At 43.3% G+C, this 26513-nt stretch overlaps 1 protein-coding gene across 1 annotated transcript in view; it reads left to right on the forward strand.

The window, feature by feature from the left end:
* Window positions 1-645: 645 nt before the first annotated feature.
* The window catches only part of LOC306927339 (protein sel-1 homolog 3), a gene marked incomplete at both ends in the record, with an annotated part of 81483 nt that continues 55615 nt past the window's right edge, over window positions 646-26513 (forward strand). The window contains 8 exons of the mRNA XM_079507050.1: window positions 646-669; window positions 3651-3895; window positions 4654-5051; window positions 8845-8971; window positions 17508-17632; window positions 18326-18441; window positions 23021-23070; window positions 24684-24807. Of these exons, the coding sequence (XP_079363176.1) occupies window positions 646-669; window positions 3651-3895; window positions 4654-5051; window positions 8845-8971; window positions 17508-17632; window positions 18326-18441; window positions 23021-23070; window positions 24684-24807 (1209 nt within the window). The remainder of the gene's footprint in view (window positions 670-3650; window positions 3896-4653; window positions 5052-8844; window positions 8972-17507; window positions 17633-18325; window positions 18442-23020; window positions 23071-24683; window positions 24808-26513) is intronic.

A 26513-nucleotide genomic window follows, 5' to 3' on the forward strand; every position in this document is an offset into this window, starting at 1 on the left:
GCGGCGGAAGCCATGCAAGGCACCAACCAGCACATCGGGAGCAATTTGGGGTTCAGTGTCTTGCCCAAGGACACTTTGACATGTAGACAGGAGGAGCCGGGATTCGAACCGCCGACCCTTGGATCATTGGACGACCTGCTCTACCTCACATTCGCCCCAGTAGTTATAAAGTATAGTTTTACTCCACTACAAGGAGTGTGAGTACTTTACCCACAACTGGCCAAACCTGCAGCACCAGAAAGTCAGGTATGAGCTACTGTATACAGCACGTCACGGGGCGTGAGAGCTTTACAACCAACAGGAGGGAGAGAGAGAGAGAGAGAGAGAGAGAGAGAGAGAGAGAGAGAGAGAGAGAGAGAGAGAGAGAGAGAGAGACACACACACACACACACACACACACACACACACACACACACACACACACACACACACACACACACACACACACACACACACACAGAGAGATCTGGGGCCCGGTGTGAGTTTATCCACAGGCCAGAGAGATTATCCCTTATCTCCTTCCAATACGTCCAACGGGTTAATTATGAAGTTTAGAGGAAAAGTTAATTTAAAAAGGTGAACTGTACAACTCTCCAGAGGGATCTATCTGTTAAACAGCCTACAGTGTGGTGTCTAGACTGCGGAATGAGGACGCTACGCTCCGACGCTGTGAGATGTGCCACTGCTGCACTTCTAATGATGATGATGATGATGATGGTAAGGAAGTGTTTGATCAAAAATTCCTTTAGAACATAGAAATCACACGCTCTCGACAAATCCCCATGTACTGTAGACACGTTTTAAACTGTTTGTGTGTGTGTGTGTGTGTGTGTGTGTGTGTGTGTGTGTGTGTCTGTGTGTGTGTGTGTGTGTGATAGCTGGGGCTATAAAATACTACAGTATAGTATTGGATAAGAAGCTATTTTCACATTAAAGGAAAAAAAGAAATAAATGCAGCAAATATAGGCTAATATTATGGTAAAACATGAGAGGTGCCGTGCGGGGACGTGGACAGAATGTTAGGGAGGCAGGGCTGAAATTCACTAAAAGGCCAAAACAAATAGCGAACATATAGCTGATCTACAGGGGTACATAGACTAGTTATTGGTTAGACATGGGTTAAGGTTAGGTTTAGGTGTGCTGCCCCGTGGGAGGTTAGGTTTAGGGTGAGGGTTTGAGATAGGTTGTAGTAACTACTACAACCTACTAGTAACTACTAGTAACTACTGGATATGTGGCATATATACGACATGGATATCTACACAGAGGACAACATTGTTTCAATTTAAAAATGATGCGTTCAACTTCAGGAGAGTTTGTGTAAAGAACTGAAATTCTCCTGAGTGCTGCCTTCGGGTATACGGCAGGCATGCAAAGGAAAGGGAGGGCATTTTGCATTTCCTTTCCTTCACCACAGCAAAATGCTGACTTCACAGCCGGATGGAAACCACAAGGTTCCCAGTTCGATCCCTGTGGGCTCCCCCAGAGTTAGTGTCGAAGACTCCAAGGGGCTCCATTTTCGTCACCGCTAAACCCCTTATCCCTAAACTTCTTTAAGTTTTTTTTTTTTTTTTTTTTTACTATTTTGCAAAACATTTTTGAATAGTTAAAATGGCCAGTCTACAAGCTCACAACGTGTCAATGTAGAACTAGTCAAAAATGTTTTTCAAAATAGTAAAAGAAGTTTAGGGATAGGGGGTTTAGCGGTGACGAAAATGGAGCCCACAAAGTGTCCTTGAGCAAGACTCTGAACCTAAAAAGTATTTTTGGCATTGTGACTATACGAGCTGTGCGACCTCTCCTTTCTATTTTAAAATGCACGCGCCCGCCTGGTGCCATATATGCCAATCGTCTGCTTAACCCATTCTGGGCGGGAACTCCTTTTGGTGTTTTAAACATTATGTTATAATTTAGCTATTGAAAAATAGCAGATCTACAAGCTCATAGCGCGCCACCGAGTGGCGCGCTACGAGCTTGTAGGTCTGCTATTTTTGAAAAATCGTTAAAATGTTGCGCAAATCATTGAATATATATTTCAGAGCGAACATTTTTAACTAAAATATTTGCTTCTGGGGGGAGGTCCCTGGAACTACATACTTTGAGATGGAGGTCTGTGGCCCAATAGAGATAATTCTGGGGGTCCTCGACATGAAAAAGGTTGAGCATTACTGACATAGAAACATGGGTTTTTCAGATTATTATTATTTTTTAAACGACCTCAGTCCAAAATGGGTTAATGATTGTCATTACTCTGAAGTACCACCACTGGTCTGAGTGAGAGCATGCATTATAACCAAGCATTACCCAAACCCCCGACCTCAAACTAACCTTACATTGTTCCCACTATAATTGGCCATTAATTGGCAGGGGCGTCGTTTGGGTCATCAGGGGGATGGCGATCGCCACCTCCTAATGCAGGGGCGTCTATGGGTCATCAGGGGGATGGCGACCGCCACCTCCTAATGCAGGGGCGTCGTTTGGGTCATCAGGGGGATGGCGATCGTTTGGGTCACCAGGGGGATGGCGATCGTTTGGGTCACCAGGGGGATGGCGATCGCCACCTCCTAATGCAACCATTCATGTAGGAATAGCTTCCAACGTGGCGTCCCTATTTTGGGAATGTCATTATAGGCGAAACATTGTCAGACATTTTCTCTTTTTGCCCTCAAACAAAAAATGATAATAGTGGATCTGCAAGCTTCATTAAGGGTTTGTATATAGGGTCTGATCGGACCCTACTAACCCTCCCGCGCGCTCAGATCAGCCAACGCAGGGAAGCTGGAAGTATACTTTCGCTAAAAACGCCGGGACAACGCTCCACACGTCCCAAACTCTTCTACCTTCTGGCTCCAAAACTAGATAAATGCACTTCTCATTGCAATCAGAACTGCAGCCTCACTCTGAGTCTCAATCTTCTGCCGTAATCTGAAAACCCACCTCTTCAGGCTCCATCTTAGCCCATAGCACTTGCCCTAGTCTACTGGAATTTTCATGAACCCAGAAATGGTGATTAGTATAAACTTTTATGATAGAAATGTTATCTATAGGCCTATATGGATGCAATTCAGCTTGGTTGCTAAAAGTTGCATGTTCTCTGGGGTTGGCACTGTGACCGGTTTAATAAAGAGACAAGACATGTTCTCTGGGGTTGGCACTGTGACCGGTTTAATAAAGAGACAAGACATGTTCTCTGGGGTTGGCACTGTGACCGGTTTAATAAAGACACAAGACATGTTCTCTGGGGTTGGCACTGTGACCGGTTTAATAAAGAGACAAGACATGTTCTCTGGGGTTGGCACTGTGACCGGTTTAATAAAGAGACAAGACATGTTCTCTGGGGTTGGCACTGTGACCGGTTTAATAAAGAGACAAGACATGTTCTCTGGGGTTGGCACTGTGACCGGTTTAATAAAGAGACAAGACATGTTCTCTGGGGTTGGCACTGTGACCGGTTTAATAAAGAGACAAGACATGTTCTCTGGGGTTGGCACTGTGACCGGTTTAATAAAGAGACAAGACATGTTCTCTGGGGTTGGCACTGTGACCGGTTTAATAAAGAGACAAGATTGCATTCCATAATATTTCTAATACTTTTAATTTAAGTCAAGCTTAAGTCAAGCTTAACTCTTTTCTATCCATCATGCCACCAGGGACAGCCGGCCGACAGCCATGACAGCAGCAGTTTCATCAGGCTTGATGTGGCCTGCAGTGACCACCAGGTGGTGCTGACGGACGGCTGCGTGGCCGAGGTGCGCTACCGCTGCGCCGGGCCGTGCCGCCTGGCGCTGGAGGTGGTGGTGGCGCCCCCTACGCCCGAACACGCGGAGCTGCGGCTCTTCAGGACCGGATGGACCAGTGGTCCGCGTCGTCCACGCCACCACAATCACATGCCCAGGTGGGTGCTGACGATCCGCTCCTCCAATGCCCACCATCCCTCATATCTACATATATATCTATATCTATATATATATATCTATATCTATATTTATATTTATATCTATATTTATATTTATATCTATACGGTATACCGATGGATGGGACTTCCATTTGTCTTTTTAATGTAATTTTATTTTTACCGTTATTTTTACGTTATTTCTTCCAAAACCTCGTATCTTCATATTCATATTCTAATTATTTATTTATTTTTACTTTGTTTTTAGTTAAAAAAAAAAAACCAAATAATGAAACAGACAACAGAAACCAAACAAAACTTATCGTTGGGGTTTTTTTTTTTTCTGTTTCATTATATTCTAACCTTTGTGTGCTTTTTCGTAAATTAACACAGAAGCATCAAAAGGTCAAAATGCGGTGATGCGGCAAAGTGATGCGTTTTGAGCTTGTAGATCTACAATCTCATAACCCGGCACCGAGTGCCGCGCTACGATCTTGTAGGTCTGCTATTCTTTTTTTAAATGGTGAAAATGTCTTTTAGTTTTTAGCTCAAATCTTTGCTTCTGGAATAACATCATTTTCAGATGGGGGTCCACAGCCAAATACAGATAAATCTGGTGGTCCTTGACATTAAATAGTTTGAGCACCACTGACATAGAAAACATAGGTTTTTCAGAAAAGTAATTTGTAGAATCTGGTGTCAGATAAATGTATTCGATATATACTTAGTTACTTTCCACCACACTGCCTGTCTGTCCCCAGGTGGCGCCGGGTGCTCCTCAGATTCCCGCCATCCGTCACCTACCGCCGTGGCTTCTTCAACAGGCACGTCCTGGACGCGCGGCACGTGACGGTCCGCGCGTGGCTGTCCCACCGCTCCTCCTCCTCCTCCTCCTCCTCTTCTCCCTCCTCCTCCTCCTCCTCCTCCTCCTCTTCTCCCTCCTCCCCCTCCTCCTCCTCCTCCTCCTCCTCCTCTTCCTCCTCCTCCTCCTCCTATGGCCAGGCCGTGTGGAGGGACTCCAAAGTGCTGCGGACCGTCCCCGTCCCCGAGCGTCCCCCCAGACCCCCGGCCGCCTGTCCTTCATGGTCCGCTGGGCTGATGTGGCTGCGGCTGCTGGCCACACACACCACAATCTATCATCAGTGTCCACACGACTCAGGTCAGGCCTCACTCAGCAGCACCATGGCCGTGTGTCCAGACCACTCAGCAGCACCATGGCCGTGTGTCCAGACCACACACACACTCTTACACACAGTCACTGACCCAACCGTAACCCTGTCAAATAATCTCTTTTTGTCCCCATTTAAAGCTGTATTCTGCATAACTTGTATTCGAGCACACATATAGGTTGTTATTGCTGCTGTCGGGGAGAAACCTCTTATCTCCATATTTTAACTTTTCGTACGTTTCTTTTGTTAAATTAACGCCCCAGACTTGATCACGCTTTACAGCGTCACACAACAGCATCAAAAAGTAGCAGATCCACACGTACGTGGAGCGAAACAACGTGTTTCAAAGTAAAGGTCGACGGTACGATTAGTCACACACGTTACCGCAGTGACATTTTGTTCTCCGCATTTGACCCATCTCTCTTGGAGCGGTGAGCCGCAGCGTGCACCGCGCTCAGGAATCATTAGTTGATTTGACCCCCCCAAATCCAACCCATTGGTGCTGAGTGTCAAGCAGGGAGGCATTGGGTCTTTGGTATGACCCGGGCCGGGGATCGAACCCCCGACCTCCCAGTTTCAGGGCGGACACTCTAACCACAAGGCCACTGTCTGGTTCGAGCTTGTAGATCTGCTACTTTTGATGCTTTGGACTTTAAAACCTGAAAAGTAACAGTTTTGGACATATAAGGTTTCCACCCAGCCCGACAGAGACGGTAAGGTAATGGGTGTTTGCGGGGTCGTGTTCAGAGCCCAGCGTTGTCTAGGAGGAGACGGTAAGGTAATGGGTGTTTACAGGGTCGTGTTCAGGGCCCAGCGTTGTCTAGGAGGAGACGGTAAGGTAATGGGTGTTTACAGGGTCGTGTTCAGGGCCCAGCGTTGTCTAGGAGGAGACGGTAAGGTAATGGGTGTTTACAGGGTCGTGTCAGGGCCCAGCGTTGTCTAGGAGGAGCATCCGACACCCGCAGGAATCAGCGTTGAGTTTGTGAGACGGATCGTGTTCTGTTGTTCAGTGATAGATCTTTCTGTCCTAGCGCAAAAACTATGGCCTATAATATTGCAGTGTCAGGGAGGGACCTGCAAGCAACATGACAAATGAAGACAGTGTGTCAATATTAGATTTTTCAAGAATGAACCAAATCAACCAAAAAGAAAGTGTGTGTGAAAGTAAATGTTTGATGGGGCTGCTGTCACACGGTATCAGCATTGATCTGACCTCCCGTTTGTCCGACCATTACTAACACTATCCCAAACCCTAACCTCACCCTAACCTCACAGGAAGACACGGGTGATTTGTAACCCGCAGAATGCGTGATTTGTAACCCACAGAATGGGTGATTTGTAACCCACAGAATGCGTGATTTGTAACCCGCAGAATGAGTGATTTGTAACCCATAGAATGAGTGATTTGTAACCCGCAGAATGAGTGATTTGTAACCCGCAGAATGAGTGATTTGTAACCCGCAGCACGGGTGATTTGTAACCCGCAGCACAGGTGATTTGTTACACGCAGCACGGGTGATTTGTAACCCACAGAACGGGTGATTTGTAACCCGCAGAACGAGTGATTTGTAACCCGCAGAATGAGTGATTTGTAACCCGCAGAATGGGTGATTTGTAACCCGCAGCACGAGTGATTTGTAACCCACAGCACGGGTGATTTGTAACCCGCATAACGGGTGATTTGTAACCCGCAGAAAGGGTGATTTGTAACCCACAGAACGGGTGATTTGTAACCCGCAGAAAGGGTGATTTGTAACCCGCAGAACGGGTGATTTGTAACCCGCAGAAAGGGTGATTTGTAACCCACAGAACGAGTGATTTGTAACCCGCAGAATGAGTGATTTGTAACCCGCAGAATGGGTGATTTGTAACCCGCAGAACGAGTGATTTGTAACCCGCAGAACGAGTGATTTGTAACCCGCAGAACGAGTGATTTGTAACCCGCATAATGCGTGATTTGTAACCCGCAGAACGAGTGATTTGTAACCCGCAGAATGGGTGATTTGTAACCCGCAGAATGGGTGATTTTTCTAACTCGCAGAACGGGTGATTTGTAACCCGCAGAATGAGTGATTTGTATAACCGCAGCACGGGTGATTTGTGACCCGCAGCACAGGTGATTTGTAACCCGCAGAACGAGTGATTTGTAACCCGCATAATGAGTGATTTTTAACCCGCTGAATGGGTGATTTGTAACCCGCAGCACGAGTGATTTGTAACCCACAGCACGGGTGATTTGTAACCCGCAGAACGGGTGATTTGTAACCCGCAGAAAGGGTGATTTATAACCCGCAGAACAAGTGATTTGTAACCCGCAGAATGAGTGATTTGTAACCCGCATAATGGGTGATTTGTAACCCGCAGCACGAGTGATTTGTAACCCACAGCACGAGTGATTTGTAACCCGCAGCACGGGTGATTTGTAACCCGCAGAACGGGTGATGTGTAACCCGCAGCACGGGTGATTTGTAACCCGCAGCACGGGTGATTTGTAACCCACAGCACGGGTGATTTGTAACCCGCAGCACAGGTCGGAGGGCAACAGGCCTATCTCACAGCCCCCTTTCCACGCCCCCTTTCCGGTAGCTAGTGGTGTCATTTAACATTAGGCATTTACACTTTTTTTCTCTGGAGAATCTAAGTACATTTCCTAATGTTAAAATGTCAAAGACCGATAATAATATGAAGAAAACACATTGGTATAACAACTCAAATAAGTAGAATAAACCTTACCTTTACAAAATGGTAGTTTGTGGCTTGTGAAAATACCTCTTTTAACATGGAAGTCTATGGACCGCAGAAAAAATAACGTCGCATCCCTCCAGGCTATGGGATCTCAAAGTCTGTGACTTCCTGCACGTGAATTTCGTTTGTAAACAAAGTGACATGAGAGAGACATGAGGACAAGTCAGCGGATTATTTCTAACCTATAACAACCTATCTAGGCTACATATTTTAGCGTGATGATTAAGTTTAAAACAAGTAATACACTGTCTGGATGTCATGTCATCTTGAATGAGATTCAAAACGGAGTAGTTCTTTAATCAACACCAGCTTTTGTATTGCTTGTTAATTTCTCGAGGCAGATCAAGCATAAGCCAGCATGTGTTGAGGCGGTGAGAGAAAACAAACCTGTCCTTGCATTAACTTTCCTTCGAAAATGTGTTTCTTATTTTAAATTGCATGGTGTATAGGTGAGTAAGGTGACGCTTCATTATTCTCCTATATTGTAATAATTTACAATAGCAGAATGCAAGAATATAAGTGTATATGCCTAATTGCCTATCAGAATCAAGCATTCAACCAAGCTAATACATTGCATTGACGTACTGTACCATACAGATGAGTTAAAATAAGATCGCATAATTATTCATGAAAAATAAGTTCTGTATTGCAGGTTTAACTGTGAAAAGTGTACAAATTGAACAAAATTAACCGGTACACTGAGAATTGTACTATATATGTACACCATCATGGGAACTTTTTTTGTTTTGTGGTTTGAGGGCATATTCTCAAACACAACTTAAGTACAGTGAGTGCATTTGAATGTTAATTGTCTCATCTGGCCGGGAACCCCTTTTGGTGTTTTTAAGCATTACGTTATAATTTAGTAGCTATTGAAAAATACAAATTACAAATATTTTCTGGGGTCCTTGAATTGAAATAATCATCTAAATAACCGTCTAAATGGGTTAATGTGTTCTTGTCTTGTACACACACACACACACACACACACACACACACACACACACACACACACACACACACACACGACCCACACAGCCACGGTGGACATGCTGACGTTCCCGTTGGCGAGCAGCGGGGAGCGGTTCGGGGTGGTGAGGAGGTTCCAGCCTTTCGTCAACAAGCACCTGGAGAGGGAACGCCTGGAGGCTGTCAGCAGACCCAGGTGGGTCACGACATGACACGACACCTCTCACTGTTAAACAAACATGGTGTTTAGATGGAGTTCATATCCTAGAATCTATGTAGTTATTTTTGGGCTTTTTGGACAAGTTCCAAGTTACTTTGTAGACTTAGATTTGTAAGTATGGGATAACACGGATAATATAAAAACAATTAAAGACATAAGAGTCCAGCAGCCAAATAAGGGCCTTTTTTTGACAGAAGTGGCAAAAGATTTAATATAAAACTATATTTCTGGGTCCAAGACATTTCCAGTAGTCTATATTTGTTGTAATGAAGAGGTACAGTATGTACAGTATGGTATTAATGTGACCGCAAAAGCCTTGAAACTACATATGAATGCAATGTCGCTGAGCATATACGTCACGCCCAGCTGTCAACATATTGCGTTCCTGAGATTCCTCGTTGACGTAAGCTCAGCTGGTGGTGACTCGACTCGTACTAACCAGGATACATTATATATCAATAAAATAAAAATAAAAATAAACGTAATTAACGTTCAGTTTCTGTTGTGCGACGGGCTGCGGGCAGAAGCAGCCTACCCGGAAATGTAGTCTCTGGGTTGTTTGGCTCGTTTCTAACGCTTATTTTGTTACTCTTTGGGTATATTTGTACATTTCCACCTTCAGTCGATGCTTCATATCCATATGAGTGAAAAGGCCCGGGTGATCGGTTTATTTTTCAAACACAGTTCTTATATGAAGCGACATCAAATCGAGATTTTGATGTGAACTGAGTGGTGTAAGGTCTTAGCCTGTCTGACGTAATGAAATCACGTCTGACGTAATGAAATCACACCCGGGTGAACAGGGTGAACATAGCAACCATGCTAATTTTTTCTGCACAAACAAAGCCAGTTGTATGAAATCACACCCGGGTGAACAGGGTGAACATAGCAACCATGCTCATTTTTTCTGCACAACAAAGCCAGTTGTAGGAGTGGTTTACACCACTCAAAAAAAACCTATAAACCTGTGTGTTGGTGCCCTCTACTGAAAGTGACGTCAGGACTTCGGTGCTCTATTATAGACCAATATTGACCAAAATCTGCCACCCCACCTCGGCGGCTTCGGGACTATAAAGACAAATCAGACAAACGGGTAGTGTAGGTGAGCGGATGTGTGAAAAATGTGGTGATGGATGCAAACAAACATCAAAGTGTGCAAGACCAGCCTGCAAGGAGTGATTGATGATAGATTCAAAGTGGAAAAGGACAGCTTTTCGAGTCCTCAGAGCTATCTGGGCCCAGGTGCTTCACATCAGCGCTGATGGCCTCCCAGTTCCACCTACAGCACACCAAAACGCATTAGCGCAGTGGTTCTCAAGGTGGGGTCCAGGGAACCCCCAGGGGTCCCTGAGGCAGTTCCAGGGGGTCCCCTGCAGCTAAATGATAGGTTGGAACCAAATGGACCCTTATGGGTCTGTAACTCTGAGAGTGTTAAATTATAACAGTGATTTTACAATATAAATTGGGGGTCCCAAAGATAGAAATGCCATTAAATGGGGGGTCCGTAGACTAATGCATGTCAAACTTGGGTTGCTTGAAATTAAACAGGTTGAGAATCACTGCTAGAACCGTAAAAATAATCTTCTCTTAGGGGGGGTCCCTGGCGTATCTCTTCAAATGTGGGTCTGCGGGCTAATTAGTGTCAATTTGGTGTCGCTACTCATCCACTCTAGATATATTATAACTCTAGTCTGTAACGCTGCAGATAAAAGGGGGACAGATGCACAACGGAGAACGCTGTTTCACCTGGCTGTTAATCATTCTCGTTTAGCTGCATGTGCACGGAGACCTGAATACAGTCAGGGGGTATTAAAGCAATTGAACAGATCTGTGGATAAATTCCTTACCAATACATTATTTTCTTCACCAATGTGTTTTGTAAAGGTGTTTATAGTAACATATCTCACAGAGACTGAGATTCAGTGTAACCCTAGCCGGGTCATCTGTGACAGCTGCTGAAAGCTGGGGTAACATTAAAGGGTCATTTTCAACATTTTACTATGTCATTAATATACGTTAAAGCTATTGTGTGGAATCTTCATGATGTCATCAGGATGTGATTCACCATGTTAATGATTTTTTCATACCTCCAGTTCTAGGAAACACATAATGGGGGGACTTTTTTTTAATTATTTTCACACAACAGCTCTAAGATATATTAATGACATAGTAAAATGAGTGGAATTCCCCTTTAAAGGGATTGTGACAAAACGTTTATTTTTTGTAGGTTTTCTGAGCTCAATTTCACCTGAATAAAAAACCTGAATTTTTAACATTCAGTATATTTTCTGTGGTCTGGTGGTTTTCTGGCTCAAACAGGTGCTCTGATTCTCCTGCTGTTTGTGATGTCACAGCCTGCAAATCCCATATATGTCAATGGGAATTGCCAGCGGATGTCACTGTTTTGCCTGTTTTCATTGTGGCTCAAAAGGCTTCCCCCCCAGAGAAAACTCCAGACCACAGAAAATCCACTGAATGTTCAAAGTTCAGGTTTTTTTGGGGTGTAATTGAGGTCATAAAACCTACATGAAAAACGAAATGAAAATGAATGTCATGAAACCTTTAACCCATTCAGGCCTGACGTCGAAATAAAAAAATCGTTCGCTCTGAAAGAATATTATATTCAAAGATTTGTGCTGCATTTTTACGATTTTTCAAAAATAGCAGGCGCGCTATGAGCTTGTAGATCTGCTAGTTTTCAATAGCTAAAGTATAACATAATGCTTAGTTAAAACACCAAAAAGGGTTCCCGCCCAGAACGGGTTTTAATAACCAGGCAAAATTGACGTTCTTCAGCTGAAAGCATGTGAGGCCAGTGAGGTGAGCGGTCAAACTAGGTTGATTTCATGATTCTGAATCCATTCCATTGCAAGCATTTTTCCTGACCCCTCATGCATGATAATAATATCCCCTGACTGACCAAGGTCTACTACACTCTCTACATGACTGGAATGTTGCTTCATTAAAACATTTCTCTTGACGTTCTCGAGCGATATTTTATAGTCTTGATGTTTATGTCTACTTTTATTGTGCACGCACCGCACGCACGCACACACGCAGGCACGCAACGCAGGCACGCACGCACGCACGCACGCACGCACGCACGCACAGACGCACGCACGCACGCACGCACAGACGCACGCACGCACGCACAAACGCAATCCCAACCTGAGTCTAATTATAACAGTCTCTAAATATATTATGTAATCATCATAAACAATTAACCTCACAGGGGCAAGAAAAACAATCCCCAGCTGGAGGTCATCGCTCACTGGTTTTATGATGTTTGGTCCCCACAAAGATGAGCGCAGACGCACATACACAAGCGCACACGCATGCACACACATGCACACACACGCACATGCACACGCACACGCACATGCGCACACACTCACACATACAGTACACACACGCACGAACGCACGCACGCACGCACACACGCACGCACGCACACACACGCCCACACACACACGCACTCATGCATTGTGATGGTGTGCAGTAGATGGATATACTGTAAACAAAGACACTGTCACACTCTCACAGAACAATGAAAGATTAAGACACAAATCTTCTCTCCCTCCCATGGAACAAAACCCCCTTCTCCTCCCCAATGGAGTTGTTTTGCTAATTGGTTGTGTGTGTGCGTGTGCGTGTGTGTGTGGGGGATAGATGACCGATGCATCATGGTGCATTCCAACACTCAACCTCTGTGATGGTTTTGAAATGAAATTGTTTCAGAGTCACTACTGCAGTCCACTCTGGTGCACTACATTTTTTTTAATCCTACAATTTTGTAACCCATTTTTCACCCCTGTGTCAATTATCTAATGTGATCCTGGGCTCTACACACACTCTGCCAACATGGGGAGAGCAACGTACTTCAACTCATGCTTCCTTCATGCATGAGGAGTCCAAGTTGCTCCTTTACACCTTTACTGGAATATTCCAGTAAAGTAAAAGAGTACCTAAATATGTTACTTATAGTACTGGAGTAAATGTACTCGGCTACCTCCCACCACTGTTGACAGACATGTGACTGAGAGAGATCTGTCCATGGGCATCCATCAGTGCTCTGATGTCACAGTGAACAGGTCACTGAGCGCTTCCAGCTCCGCTCCGCTTTCATTTCCACCTCCATGTCAGTCATTACCAACGCCTCCACGGACAGATTCACAGAGCATTCTGTTCACGCTCCGCCACAGACACCACACTGTGTGCTCAGCTGCTTTAGAACCCCACACTTTTCAGCAGACATGACAGGATTGTAGACATGGCTACTGTATAGCAGTGGTTCTTATAGGGTTCTTAGGGACCCCCCAGCCAGGGGTCCTTGAGGGGGTTGCAGGGGATCCCTAGCTCTGGTCCATCTGGTCCTTCTACTGCTTCTACGATTCTGCCCTGCAGTATAAGGCTATGGGACTTTCGGTTTTAAATCTCAAATCGAAATCAGACCAGCCTCTCCTCTTTAGCGTATTTTAAAAGAACGTTTTTGCTACTCACCAAAACAAAGGCGGGTTGTGTCATTAGAAAGCCTACTGCGACGCGTTGTGAGCTTGTAGATCAGCTATTTTCGGGGCGCAGCCCAGCACTCTTTAGCTAGTGGAGATACGGTGTACGACATGGATTTCTAAACAAATTTGTTCAACGCAAAATACTGTGTTCAAGTTCAGGAGACTTCGGAGAAAATAAATTCTCCTGAATGCTGCCTTCCGGCATGGTATGGAAAGGAGGATTTGCATTTCTTTCACCATGTAGTAAATGCTGCATTTGTGGTCTGGAGAGTCAGTTGTTTTACAGACGGGTAAAAGAGAAGGGGTTGAACGGTTGAACCCCCTTTGATGTCTATGTGTGCACGTCCCTAATTAATGCTCTTTATGGTAGTATCTTTGTCTCAGTGTGTCAGAGGAGGTCAACAGTTCTTTATGGTAGTATCTTTGTCTCAGTGTGTCAGAGGAGGTCAACAGTTCTTTATGGTAGTATCTTTGTCTCAGTGTGTCAGAGGAGGTCAACAGTTCTTTATGGTAGTATCTTTGTCTCAGTGTGTCAGAGGAGGTCAACAGTTCTTTATGGTAGTATCTTTGTCTCAGTGTGTCAGAGGAGGTCAACAGTTCTTTATGGTAGTATCTTTGTCTCAGTGTGTCAGAGGAGGTCAACAGTTCTTTATGGTAGTATCTTTGTCTCAGTGTGTCAGAGGAGGTCAACAGTTCTTTATGGTAGTATCTTTGTCTCAGTGTGTCAGAGGAGGTCAACAGTTCTTTATGGTAGTATCTTTGTCTCAGTGTGTGTCAGAGGAGGTCAACAGTTATTTATGGTAGTATCTTTGTCTCAGTGTGTCAGAGGAGGTCAACAGTTCTTTATGGTAGTATCTTTGTCTCAGTGTGTGTCAGAGGAGGTCAACAGTTCTTTATGGTAGTATCTTTGTCTCAGTGTGTCAGAGGAGGTCAACAGTTCTTTATGGTAGTATCTTTGTCTCAGTGTGTCAGAGGAGGTCAACAGTTCTTTATGGTAGTATCTTTGTCTCAGTGTGTCAGAGGAGGTCAACAGTTCTTTATGGTAGTATCTTTGTCTCAGTGTGTGTCAGAGGAGGTCAACAGTTCTTTATGGTAGTATCTTTGTCTCAGTGTGTGTCAGAGGAGGTCAACAGTTCTTTATGGTAGTGTCTTTGTCTCAGTGTGTCAGAGGAGGTCAACAGTTCTTTATGGTAGTATCTTTGTCTCAGTGTGTGTCAGAGGAGGTCAACAGTTCTTTATGGTAGTATCTTTGTCTCAGTGTGTGTCAGAGGAGGTCAACAGTTCTTTATGGTAGTGTCTTTGTCTCAGTGTGTCAGAGGAGGTCAACAGTTCTTTATGGTAGTATCTTTGTCTCAGTGTGTGTCAGAGGAGGTCAACAGTTCTTTATGGTAGTATCTTTGTCTCAGTGTGTCAGAGGAGGTCAAAAGTTCTTTATGGTAGTATCTTTGTCTCAGTGTGTCAGAGGAGGTAAACAGTTCTTTATGGTAGTATCTTTGTCTCAGTGTGTCAGAGGAGGTCAACAGTTCTTTATGGTAGTATCTTTGTCTCAGTGTGTCAGAGGAGGTCAACAGTTCTTTATGGTAGTATCTTTGTCTCAGTGTGTCAGAGGAGGTCAACAGTTCTTTATGGTAGTATCTTTGTCTCAGTGTGTCAGAGGAGGTCAACAGTTCTTTATGGTAGTATCTTTGTCTCAGTGTGTCAGAGGAGGTCAACAGTTATTTATGGTAGTATCTTTGTCTCAGTGTGTCAGAGGAGGTCAACAGTTCTTTATGGTAGTATCTTTGTCTCAGTGTGTGTCAGAGGAGGTCAACAGTTCTTTATGGTAGTATCTTTGTCTCAGTGTGTCAGAGGAGGTCAACAGTTCTTTATGGTAGTATCTTTGTCTCAGTGTGTCAGAGGAGGTCAACAGTTCTTTATGGTAGTATCTTTGTCTCAGTGTGTCAGAGGAGGTCAACAGTTCTTTATGGTAGTATCTTTGTCTCAGTGTGTGTCAGAGGAGGTCAACAGTTCTTTATGGTAGTGTCTTTGTCTCAGTGTGTCAGAGGAGGTCAACAGTTCTTTATGGTAGTATCTTTGTCTCAGTGTGTGTCAGAGGAGGTCAACAGTTCTTTATGGTAGTATCTTTGTCTCAGTGTGTGTCAGAGGAGGTCAACAGTTCTTTATGGTAGTGTCTTTGTCTCAGTGTGTCAGAGGAGGTCAACAGTTCTTTATGGTAGTATCTTTGTCTCAGTGTGTGTCAGAGGAGGTCAACAGTTCTTTATGGTAGTATCTTTGTCTCAGTGTGTCAGAGGAGGTCAAAAGTTCTTTATGGTAGTATCTTTGTCTCAGTGTGTCAGAGGAGGTAAACAGTTCTTTATGGTAGTATCTTTGTCTCAGTGTGTCAGAGGAGGTCAACAGTTCTTTATGGTAGTATCTTTGTCTCAGTGTGTCAGAGGAGGTCAACAGTTCTTTATGGTAGTATCTTTGTCTCAGTGTGTCAGAGGAGGTCAACAGTTCTTTATGGTAGTATCTTTGTCTCAGTGTGTCAGAGGAGGTCAACAGTTCTTTATGGTAGTATCTTTGTCTCAGTGTGTCAGAGGAGGTCAACAGTTATTTATGGTAGTATCTTTGTCTCAGTGTGTCAGAGGAGGTCAACAGTTCTTTATGGTAGTATCTTTGTCTCAGTGTGTGTCAGAGGAGGTCAACAGTTCTTTATGGTAGTATCTTTGTCTCAGTGTGTCAGAGGAGGTCAACAGTTCTTTATGGTAGTATCTTTGTCTCAGTGTGTCAGAGGAGGTCAACAGTTCTTTATGGTAGTATCTTTGTCTCAGTGTGTCAGAGGAGGTCAACAGTTCTTTATGGTAGTATCTTTGTCTCAGTGTGTCAGAGGAGGTCAACAGTTCTTTATGGTTGTATCTTTGTCTCAGTGTGTCAGAGGAGGTCAACAGTTCCCAAACCTGCCTGCAGTTGGGTTGGGTGTAGTGTTCCTTCAACCGTAATTACATCAACTATTTGAAAATAGACAATCTACAAGCTCACTACGCATCGTGTCTGGATGCGATGCAACTGCTATTTTGAGATTTTTGAGAAATGACAAATGATGCATGTTCGTTTTGAGAATTATCGAATAATCTTTCAAAACAAGCACATTTTATAACCACTGCTGTGTGTGTAGCGTTTCAAATTCAACCTCATAAAGATGGCACAGGGAGGCTGGCACAGCCTGGCAGAACCTTCACTAAAACAGCCGGACAACGCTCCACACGTACCAGACTGTTCTCCCTTCTGGCTCCAAAACTATGGAATGAACTTCCCATCACAATCAGAACTGCAGCCTCACTCCCAATCTTCCCCCGTAATCTGAAAACCCACCTCTTCAGACTCCATCTTAATTAGCCCGCAGCACTTGCACTAGCCTCGATGACCTTACAGGCGTATGCAAAGGCTAAAATATGTACCTATAAATAATTTAGATAGTATGTTATATAGACAGATGCCAGGTCATTCTAAATCGCGTTTATAGTTTCAATAAATGGTAAATGTTGCATTTATATAGCGCCTTTATCCAAGGCGCTTTACATAGATTGTGCATTACATTCACCCATTCACACACCTTTACATAGATTGTGCATTACATTCACCCATTCACACACACATTCACACACCTTTACATAGATTGTGCATTACATTCACCCATTCACACACACATTCACACACCTTTACATAGATTGTGCATTACATTCACCCATTCACACACACATTCACACACCTTTACATAGATTGTGCATTACATTCACCCATTCACACACCTTTACATAGATAGTGCATTACATTCACCCATTCACACACACATTCATACACCGATGGCAGAGGAAACCATGCAAGGCACCAACCTGCACATCAGGAGCAATTAGGGGTTCAGAGTCTTGCTCAAGGACACTTCCACACTAACTCGCTCTGCCAAATGCCTAAATTGAAAACGTTTTAATTGTAATGAAGATGATTATCCATGTCTCTCTCAGGGTCACCCTGTCTGTGTGGATGTACCTGATGGAGTGGTGCAGCAGTGGCAGGCTGTGTGGCATCATCAACCACCTGGACGCCAGCAACAGATACCAGGGCCCTCTGGTGCATCTGACACACACAGGTGAGTTCATACCAGGGCCCTCTGGTGCATCTGACGCACACAGGTGAGTGGGTGGGCCGGTGGTGGGGGTCCTACCTGATACCTGTTAAACTATAGTGGTTCTCAAAGTATGGGTCCGTGGAGGGCTTCCAGGGGGTCCCCGGGAAAAGGGGTTAAATTTGTTAATATATGGCGTCAAAATCAGTTTAACCATTTTGATCCCATTACATTCTTCGGCTATTCAAAAACAGTAGATTACAACAAGCTCACAACGTGTTGCCATGTGATGTGATGCATTGCTTGCTGTTTTCAAGCAACCTTTTTTTTTAAACAAATAGAATAATCTCAACAAATGTTTAAAGTATGAATGATAACAGGACGAGGTCCGCGTTCCAAAATGTGATTTGTGAGACAACCTCTGCGTTCAACACAGCCTCCTCAGAACGCTGTGTCATGTGACTAGAGCGACGATGATGTGTGTGCGTGTGTTTGGTGACTTTACAGAACACAGTGTATTATTGATGTATTAATGAAGGCACAGGGGGGGGGGGGGGGTGGGCTGTGCGTGCGTGTGCGCGTGCGTGCAGTGTGTGCGTGCGTACGTGCAGCGCGTGCGTGCGTGCGTGCGTGCGTGCCTGTCTGACTGACTGACTGTGTGCTAAAAGCGTTTTTCCCGTGGTGAGATATATGACGTGTCACATCTCTCACATGCAGGGGATGTCATAATTCAGGCACGTCTGACAAGCGGGAGAGACGAGGCCTTCCACTCGCCCGCCTCGCTTCCCCTGAGGACGTGGATCAGACTGGACTGCTTCGTACGAGACTCCGAGGTAGAGCGACAGAGTGGGCGGGCGCGAAGCCATGGCGCCTGCCGCCTCGGGGAGGCGTTGGATAAGTAATGACAATTCGAACGCGGCCCCTGTGACCCCGGCACATCTCGCCGCGCGGTCTCACACCCCCGCCCCCGACGGTCTCTCACACGTGTCCCCGACAGGCGTCTTCATGATGTGGAGATGTTTGATTTCCTTTAACCCATTTCGACCTGAGACCAGATTCTATAAAACGTCATGTTTCTGTATGTCATTGGTGCTCAAACTATTTCATGTCAAGGACCCCTAGAATTATATGTATTTGGCCGCCGGCTGAAAATATGGTGTTCCAGGGACCTCCTCCCAGAAGCAAAGATTTGAGTTAAAAACGTTCCCTCTGAAAGAATATATTCAAACATTTGGGCCACATTTTCACGTTTTTTCAAAAATAGCAGATCTACAAGCTCGTAGCTCGTAGCTCGTAGCTTGTAGATCTGCTATTTTTCAATAGCTAAAGCATAACATAATGCTTAAAACACCAAAAGGGGTTCCCGTACAGAACGGATTAAGGTGTATATACAGCTCTATAGGATGCCCAACGGGATGCTGGGAAACTCCAGGCGACGGCTGCATGTACGCGCGGCCGTGCGGCGCGGCGGTGCAATTCAGTGGCGGTCACAGTTCACTGGCTACAGTTACTGTATAGCCTGTGGAGTCGCTAGGCTAGCTGCCTGGTGGGAAACCGTCAAGTACAGTCAGTTACTGTTCAGGAAATGGAAGAAAGAAAGAAAGAAAAAGAACCGTATACAGTATGTGTTTCAATGGATATTACAAAGTAGTTAAAGGACCACTTCACCACTTTTTTTCTACTCAGTCTGTGTCTCATATAGGGTTGTGGGCAGTTTAGAAACCCGTCCACCAGTCATTTGGCAGATTTTTTTTAAAACAAGAGTTTTTTTACAAAAATGTTTCAAGGAGCCTGCAGTTTTCCATTTTCCCCTTATCCCTAAACCTCTTTGCCTTTTTTTTTTTTTTACTATTTTGCTAAACATTTTTGAATAGTTAAAATGGCCAGTCTACAAGCTCACAACGTGTCAATGTAGATTGGCTAGTTGAACTATTCAAAAATGTTTTCAAAATAGTAAAAACAAGGCAAAGAAGTTTAGGGATAAGGGGTTTAGCGGTGATGAAAATGGAGCCCTATGTGTTTCAATGGATATTACAAAGTAGTTAAAGGACCACCTCACCACGTTTTTTCTTCTCAGTCTGTGTCTCATAGGAGGGTTGTGGGCAGTTTAGAAACCCGTCCACCAGTGACATCATCATTTGGCAGATTTTTTTTTAAACAAGAGTTTTTTACAAAAATGTTTCAAGGAGCCTGCCGTTTCTATTAGCTTGTATTCCCCATCGATGATGTCACTGGTGGACGGGTTTCTGAACTGCCCACAGCCCTCCTATGAGACACAGACTAAGTAGAAAAAAATTGCGCCATTTTTTTCATTATTATTAGTGAGGATCCAATTATATAAAGATAGGTTGAAGTGGTGAAGTAGTCCTTTAATATTTATCAAAAATAGGAATTAAAAAAAAAGAAAAATCCCAATAAGCCAGCACATCCTAAATGTAATTTTACTGATACAAAGCCTACTCACATTTACACCTTTTTTTTATTGGCACACACCACATAAACAAACACTGGTGTTCATCATTTGTTGTATACTGGATGGATTTTGGGTCTATAGCACACCACTAAGAAAACCTATTTTTCTCTTATTTGGTTATTATTATTTAGTCACATTCTCTTTGTTAATGCTTTTCATTGGCTGAATATAGACACATGAATGCTATATACGCACTTTGTAGTGCCGGCCGGCCCGCAGCAGAACATTCCAAATGGGAGACATATAACCCATTTTGGCCTGACGTCGAAATAAAACAAACGTTCGCTCTGAAAGAATATATATTCAAAGATTTGTGCCGCATTTTCACGACTTTTCAAAAATAGCAGACCTACAAGCTCGTAGCGCGCCACTCGGTGGCGCGCTATGAGCTTGTAGATCTGCTATTTTTCAAGAGCTAAATTATAACATAATGTTTAAAACACCAAAAGGGGTTCCCGCCCAAAATGGGATAAAGGTGGGCGCTGTACGCACCGCACCGGTAGCCAAAGGGAACAATATTTCATTCTGGACACGGAGGAATAGGAACCAGCAAATACGTTTGGGCAGATAACACACCCCGAAAGAAGGCGGTTATCTGCCGAACCGTTGGTTTATATTCCTCTGCATCCAAATATTGGCACTTTTTTGCTCCAGTGTATGAAGGTCACCTTGGTGTCTCTTGAAGACATAGTCCTTTGAATATTTACAAAATCTCACCACTGTCTGTCAACAAGGTAAAATGAGTGACATTTTGACTTGACTTATTTATTTTGCCTTGACGAATAATATATGAGCTTGTAGATCGGATATTTGTGCTGGTTTGTGTGACACGTACTGGCCAATCCAATCTAATCCACTTTATTTATAGTGGATTTATAAACCAAATGTATAAACCAAAGTGCTGTACACTCAGTAACCAAAGGAAATAATTATACTAAAATATACCAAGAGCGAAACAACAATAAAAGACCATGAAGAACATAAAGACCTTATGCCTACACTTTTAGGCATTTATTTACTATTTTGAAAAACATTTAAAAATAGTTCAAATAGCCGAACTACATCGACACGTTGCGAGCTTGTAGATCGGCTATTTGAATTTTTTTTTCAAAGTAGTAAAATAAGTTTAGGTTAAGGTGTAAGGCGACGTGCCCATAATGCCTATAGCGTAAACAACAGCTCTTAAGCCCAAACCACACCAATGGGTCGAGACGCAACGAAACGGTTTTAGCGTTCGTCACACAGCGGTGTGGTGTGTCCTGTTGCACGGCGCGCATCGTGGCACATGGTGGCGCATCGTGGCACATGGTGGCGCATGTCTACACAAGTTGACGCAAGTGATTCAATTGGTTCAATTCAATGGTTGCTTGCGTCTACATGCGTCTATACTCACAACCGAGTTGCCCAAACTGCAAGTGAGGAGTCTGCTATAAACACAACACGAGATAAAATAAGTAATTTTCTTTTTTCATTATTATAAATATTATTCTCTGGTATCGGTAATTCGGTATCGGCTAACACAGAAATTGTGATATCGGGAACGGATCGGGAACGGGGACATCCTTAATGGAGACCCATTGGTGTGGTTTGGGCTTTATAGTCAGAATGTTTGAACACTAAGGAGTACAAGTGAGTTTATGGTCAGAATGTTTGAACACTAAGGAGTACAAGTGAGTTTATAGTCAGAATGTTTGAACACTAAGGAGTACAAGTGAGTTTATAGTCAGAATGTTTGAACACTAAGGAGTACAAGTGAGTTCATAGTCAGAATGTTTGAACACTAAGGAGTACAAGTGAGTTTATGGTCAGAATGTTTGAACACTAAGGAGTACAAGTGAGTTTATAGTCCGAATGTTTGAACACTAAGGAGTACAAGTGAGTTTATAGTCAGAATGTTTGAACACTAAGGAGTACAAGTGAGTTTATGGTCAGAATGTTTGAACACTAAGGAGTACAAGTGAGTTTATAGTCAGAATGTTTGAACACTAAGGAGTACAAGTGAGTTTATAGTCAGAATGTTTGAACACTAAGGAGTACAAGTGAGTTTATAGTCAGAATGTTTGAACACTAAGGAGTACAAGTGAGTTTATAGTCAGAATGTTTGAACACTAAGGAGTACAAGTGAGTTTATGGTCAGAATGTTTGAACACTAAGGAGTACAAGTGAGTTTATAGTCAGAATGTTTGAACACTAAGGAGTACAAGTGAGTTTATAGTCAGAATGTTTGAACACTAAGGAGTACAAGTGAGTTTTCAGACGTGATTCAAACACAGTCATACAGAGATGTATATAAAATATATTTAAAAAAACTAGGCATGTAACGATTCACTCAACTCACGATACGATTTGTATCACGATATGAGGTTCACGATACGATTTTTCACGATATTAATTAAAAAATATATAGTTTAAAGAAAGATTACCGTTTTTTTAAATTTTATATAATTTATCTTCCCCCCTGAGAGGTTTTATTTAACTACATTGCAAAAGAAGTAGCATTACATTGACAGTGCAGAAACATAATTGCCTTCCTTGATGAGCATCAACGACCATCACAGACACACACAGATCCCTTCTACAGTGCTCTACACCTGAAAGTGACTATCATTTCTCTCCAAAAGCACTTGAATATGATGGAATATGACTAAAGCTCACATTTCACATCACACACTAGCTCCCCTTTTTTGTTGAAAATATTTATTTTTATTTCAATTAATCGATTCATATCGTCGGGATTAATATCGATATATATCGATATACGATATATCGCTACATGCCTAAAAAAACCCCTAAACATTAAAATATGGAGATGGAAGGTTTTCTCCTCACAGCGAGGATAGTGGATACACCTCTGTCTGGAGATGTCACGCTGTGTTCTTGATGTTGTGTGACGCTGGACGCCACGTGGGATAATGTTCTTGATGTTGTGTGACCTGCAGGTGACGCTGGACGCCACGTGGGATAATGGAAGCCGTTCCTTCACATACCAGTAAGACATGTTCCAGATTGCTTTACGGCCACGCTACGGTACATCTTCCAGCCATGAGTTCACATTAAACCATTTAGGTCTGACGTTGAAATTTAAAAAAAATTCTTCTAAATTCTGACAGTTTTCTGAAATACCTGCATGTTTCTATATCAGTGGTGCTCAATATTTCATGTCAAGGACCCCAAAAATGATATGTATTTGGCCGCCGGCCGCCATCTGAAAATATGTTGTTCCAGGAACCCCCCAGAAGCAAATATATGAGTTAAAAACGTTCGCTCTGAAAGAATATATATTCAAAGATTTGTGCCACATTTTCACGATTTTTCAAAAATAGCAGACCTACAAGCTCATAGCGCGCCACTCGGTGCCGCGCTATGAGCTTGTAGGTCTGCTATTTTTCAATAGCTAAAATATAACATAATGCTTCAAACACCAAAAGGGGTTCCCGCCCAGAATGGGTTAAACCCATTTAGACCTGAGGACGATTCTACAAAATGCGTTCTAAATCATGACAGTTTTCTGAAAAAACCTCATGTTTCTATATGTCCGTCGTTCACAACATATTTCATGTCAAGGAGCCCAAAAAATAAATGTAATTGGCTCCCCGACCCCCATCTGAAAATATGATGTTCCAAGTGACCTCCCAGACAGATTTGAGTTAAAAAAACGTTCGCTCTGCAAGAATATACATTTATATTCAAATATTTGCACCACATTTTCATGATTTAAAAAAAAAAAGCAGATCTACAAGCTCGTAGCGCGGCACTCGGTGCCGCGCTACGAGCTTGTAGATCTGCTATTTTTTCAATAGTTAAAGTATAACATAATACTTAGAGGGGTTCCCGTCCAGAATGGGTTAAACTGTCACGTCTCATACATGAAGACACATTCTGACGCCCGTAAACGGTGTGGCTGTTCACGGTCAACAGATATTAGACGCGCGGTGACATGTATGTCATTTGGTGTGGCTGTTCACGGTCAACAGATATTAGACGCGCGGTGACATGTATGTCATTTGGTGTGGCTGTTCACGGTCAACAGATATTAGAGGGGGAGGGGCGCAGTCGAAACGCCGCTCCCCCTCACACAACACAATGTTGTGTCAAACCATGTGACCTCCATTGGAAATGCATTGGGCGGCCATGACACAACACAGCATTGATCCAACGAGCACAGAACATTGCATTAACCGTGTGAGTGCACCCTTAGGCCTGACTCACACCTTTGCAACAGATTGATGTATGCTCGCTGTATGAGATGTATAGCTGATGCAAGCTCGCAATGCATTTCCAATGGGAGTCACATGGTTTGACACAACATTTGTGTTGTAGGAGGGGGAGGGGGGGCAGTCGAAACACAGCCAAAATCCATACAACACAAATGTTGTGTCAAACCATGTGACTCCCATTGGAAATGCATTGCGAGCTTGCATCAGCTATACATCTCATACAACAAGCATGCATCAATGTTGTATGCTAGATGTAAAGGTGTGAGTCGGGCCTTGCACTTGTAGCAGAGTATTTCTACATGGCATGTATTGATACTTTTATAGTCAAGTAAAAGATGTGAATGATTTTTCCATCACTGATGATTGGTCTATTTATTTGATGTAGGTTTGCAGACAGCATCCATTACAACGACACTGACGGCTACTTTGTGATCGGAGGAGGGAAGAACATGCCAGGAATCTACGGCTATTTCGGACCCGTCCGATACTATCGCCTAGGAACCCATAAGGTACAGCAGAGCGTACCCGTCCGATACTATCGCCTACAGGAACCCATAAGGTACTTATAGGAACCCATAAGGTACTTATAGGAACCCATAAGGTACAGCAGAGCGTACCCGTCCGATACTATCGCCTATAGGAACCCATAAGGTACTTATAGGAACCCATAAGGTACCTATAGGAACCCATAAGGTACAGCAGAGATACTATCACCTATAGGAACCCATAAGGTACAGCAGAGATACTATCACCTATAGGAACCCATAAGGTACCTATAGGAACCCATAAGGTACCTATAGGAACCCATACGGTACAGCAGAGAGGACCCGTCCGATACTATCGCCTAAGTAGAGCATTTATTTTATTTTCATTTTCTGTGAACGATTTGTTAGGTAATATATTAAAGGTGGTGTAAGCGATTTTAGTTTTTTTGTTTAAACAAAATGTATGTTTTGTCAAAAGAAAAGGTTTCGTTTATTTCATTAACAGAAGTCTCTCCAGTTCCTTAGTCGTTTGCCAATGTAATCCAATCAGGAGAGAGTACACACATTCATCAATTCAATTTGATTCATTCAATTTTATAGTGTTCCAGTTCCAATTGTGTCTACTCATTTTGTTTGTTTGATCATTTATTTTCTGTTTACTAAAGAGCTTGACGAATGGGAAGACCCAGCTGTTACTGAACAAACAATCACACTAATAGCAGCTATAGAGCTCTTTAACTCTTCCTTTAGCCGCCCCATTTAGACCTGAGGCCAATTCTACAAAACAAAGTCATGTAAATCCTGTTTCTATGCCAGTGGTGCTCAACCTTTTTCATGTCGAGGACCCCCAGAATTATCTGTATTTGGCCGCCGACCCCCATCTGAATATATGTTTTTCCAGGGACCCCCACCCCAGAAGCAAAGATTTGAGTTAAAAACGTTCCCTCTGAAAGAATATATATATATTCAAGGATTTGCGCCACATTTTCAAGATTTAAAAAAAATAGCAGATCTACAAGCTCGTAGCGCGGCACCGAGTGCCGCGCTATGAGCTTGTAGATCTGCTATTTTTCAATAGCTAAAGTATATAACATAATGCTATAAACACCAAAAGGGGTTCCCGTCCTGAATCGGTTAAACCCCAGCATCCTAATTGTGGGGAAATATCAGATCAACTTGATCTGCTTTGATGATCTGCTATTTTCAGCGAAAACAGAAAAGACACTAGTAGAGAGCCCTGAGGCACTCCGGTGAACCATAACATGGTTTAACCCATTTAGGCCTGACGTCGAAATTTAAAAAGAAATCTTCTAAATCCTCCAGTTTTCTGAAATAAATATTTTCATGATTTTTCAAAAATAGCAGACCTACAAGTTCATAGCGCGGCACTCGGTGCCGCGCTATGAGCTTGTAGATCTGCTATTTTTCAATAGCTAAATTATAACATAATGTTTAAAACACCAAAAGGGGTTCCCGCCCAGAATGGGTTAAGTGGTTCAACAAATACGTTTAAGTGTCACTTATAACCCCTGTAACTAATTAGTCTTTCCGTGTGTAACAGGTGACCAACCCTCTCCTCCCCGAGAGGACGCTACGGGATCAAATACGTTTAAATATCGTAACTAATTAGTCTTTCCGTGTGTAACAGGTGACCAACCCTCTCCTCCCCGAGAGGACGCTACGGGATCAAATACGTTTAAATATCGTAACTAATTAGTCTTTCCGTGTGT

Source organism: Electrona antarctica, assembly GCF_951216825.1.
Source record: "Electrona antarctica genome assembly, chromosome: 7".
Taxonomy (NCBI): Eukaryota; Metazoa; Chordata; class Actinopteri; order Myctophiformes; family Myctophidae; genus Electrona; species Electrona antarctica.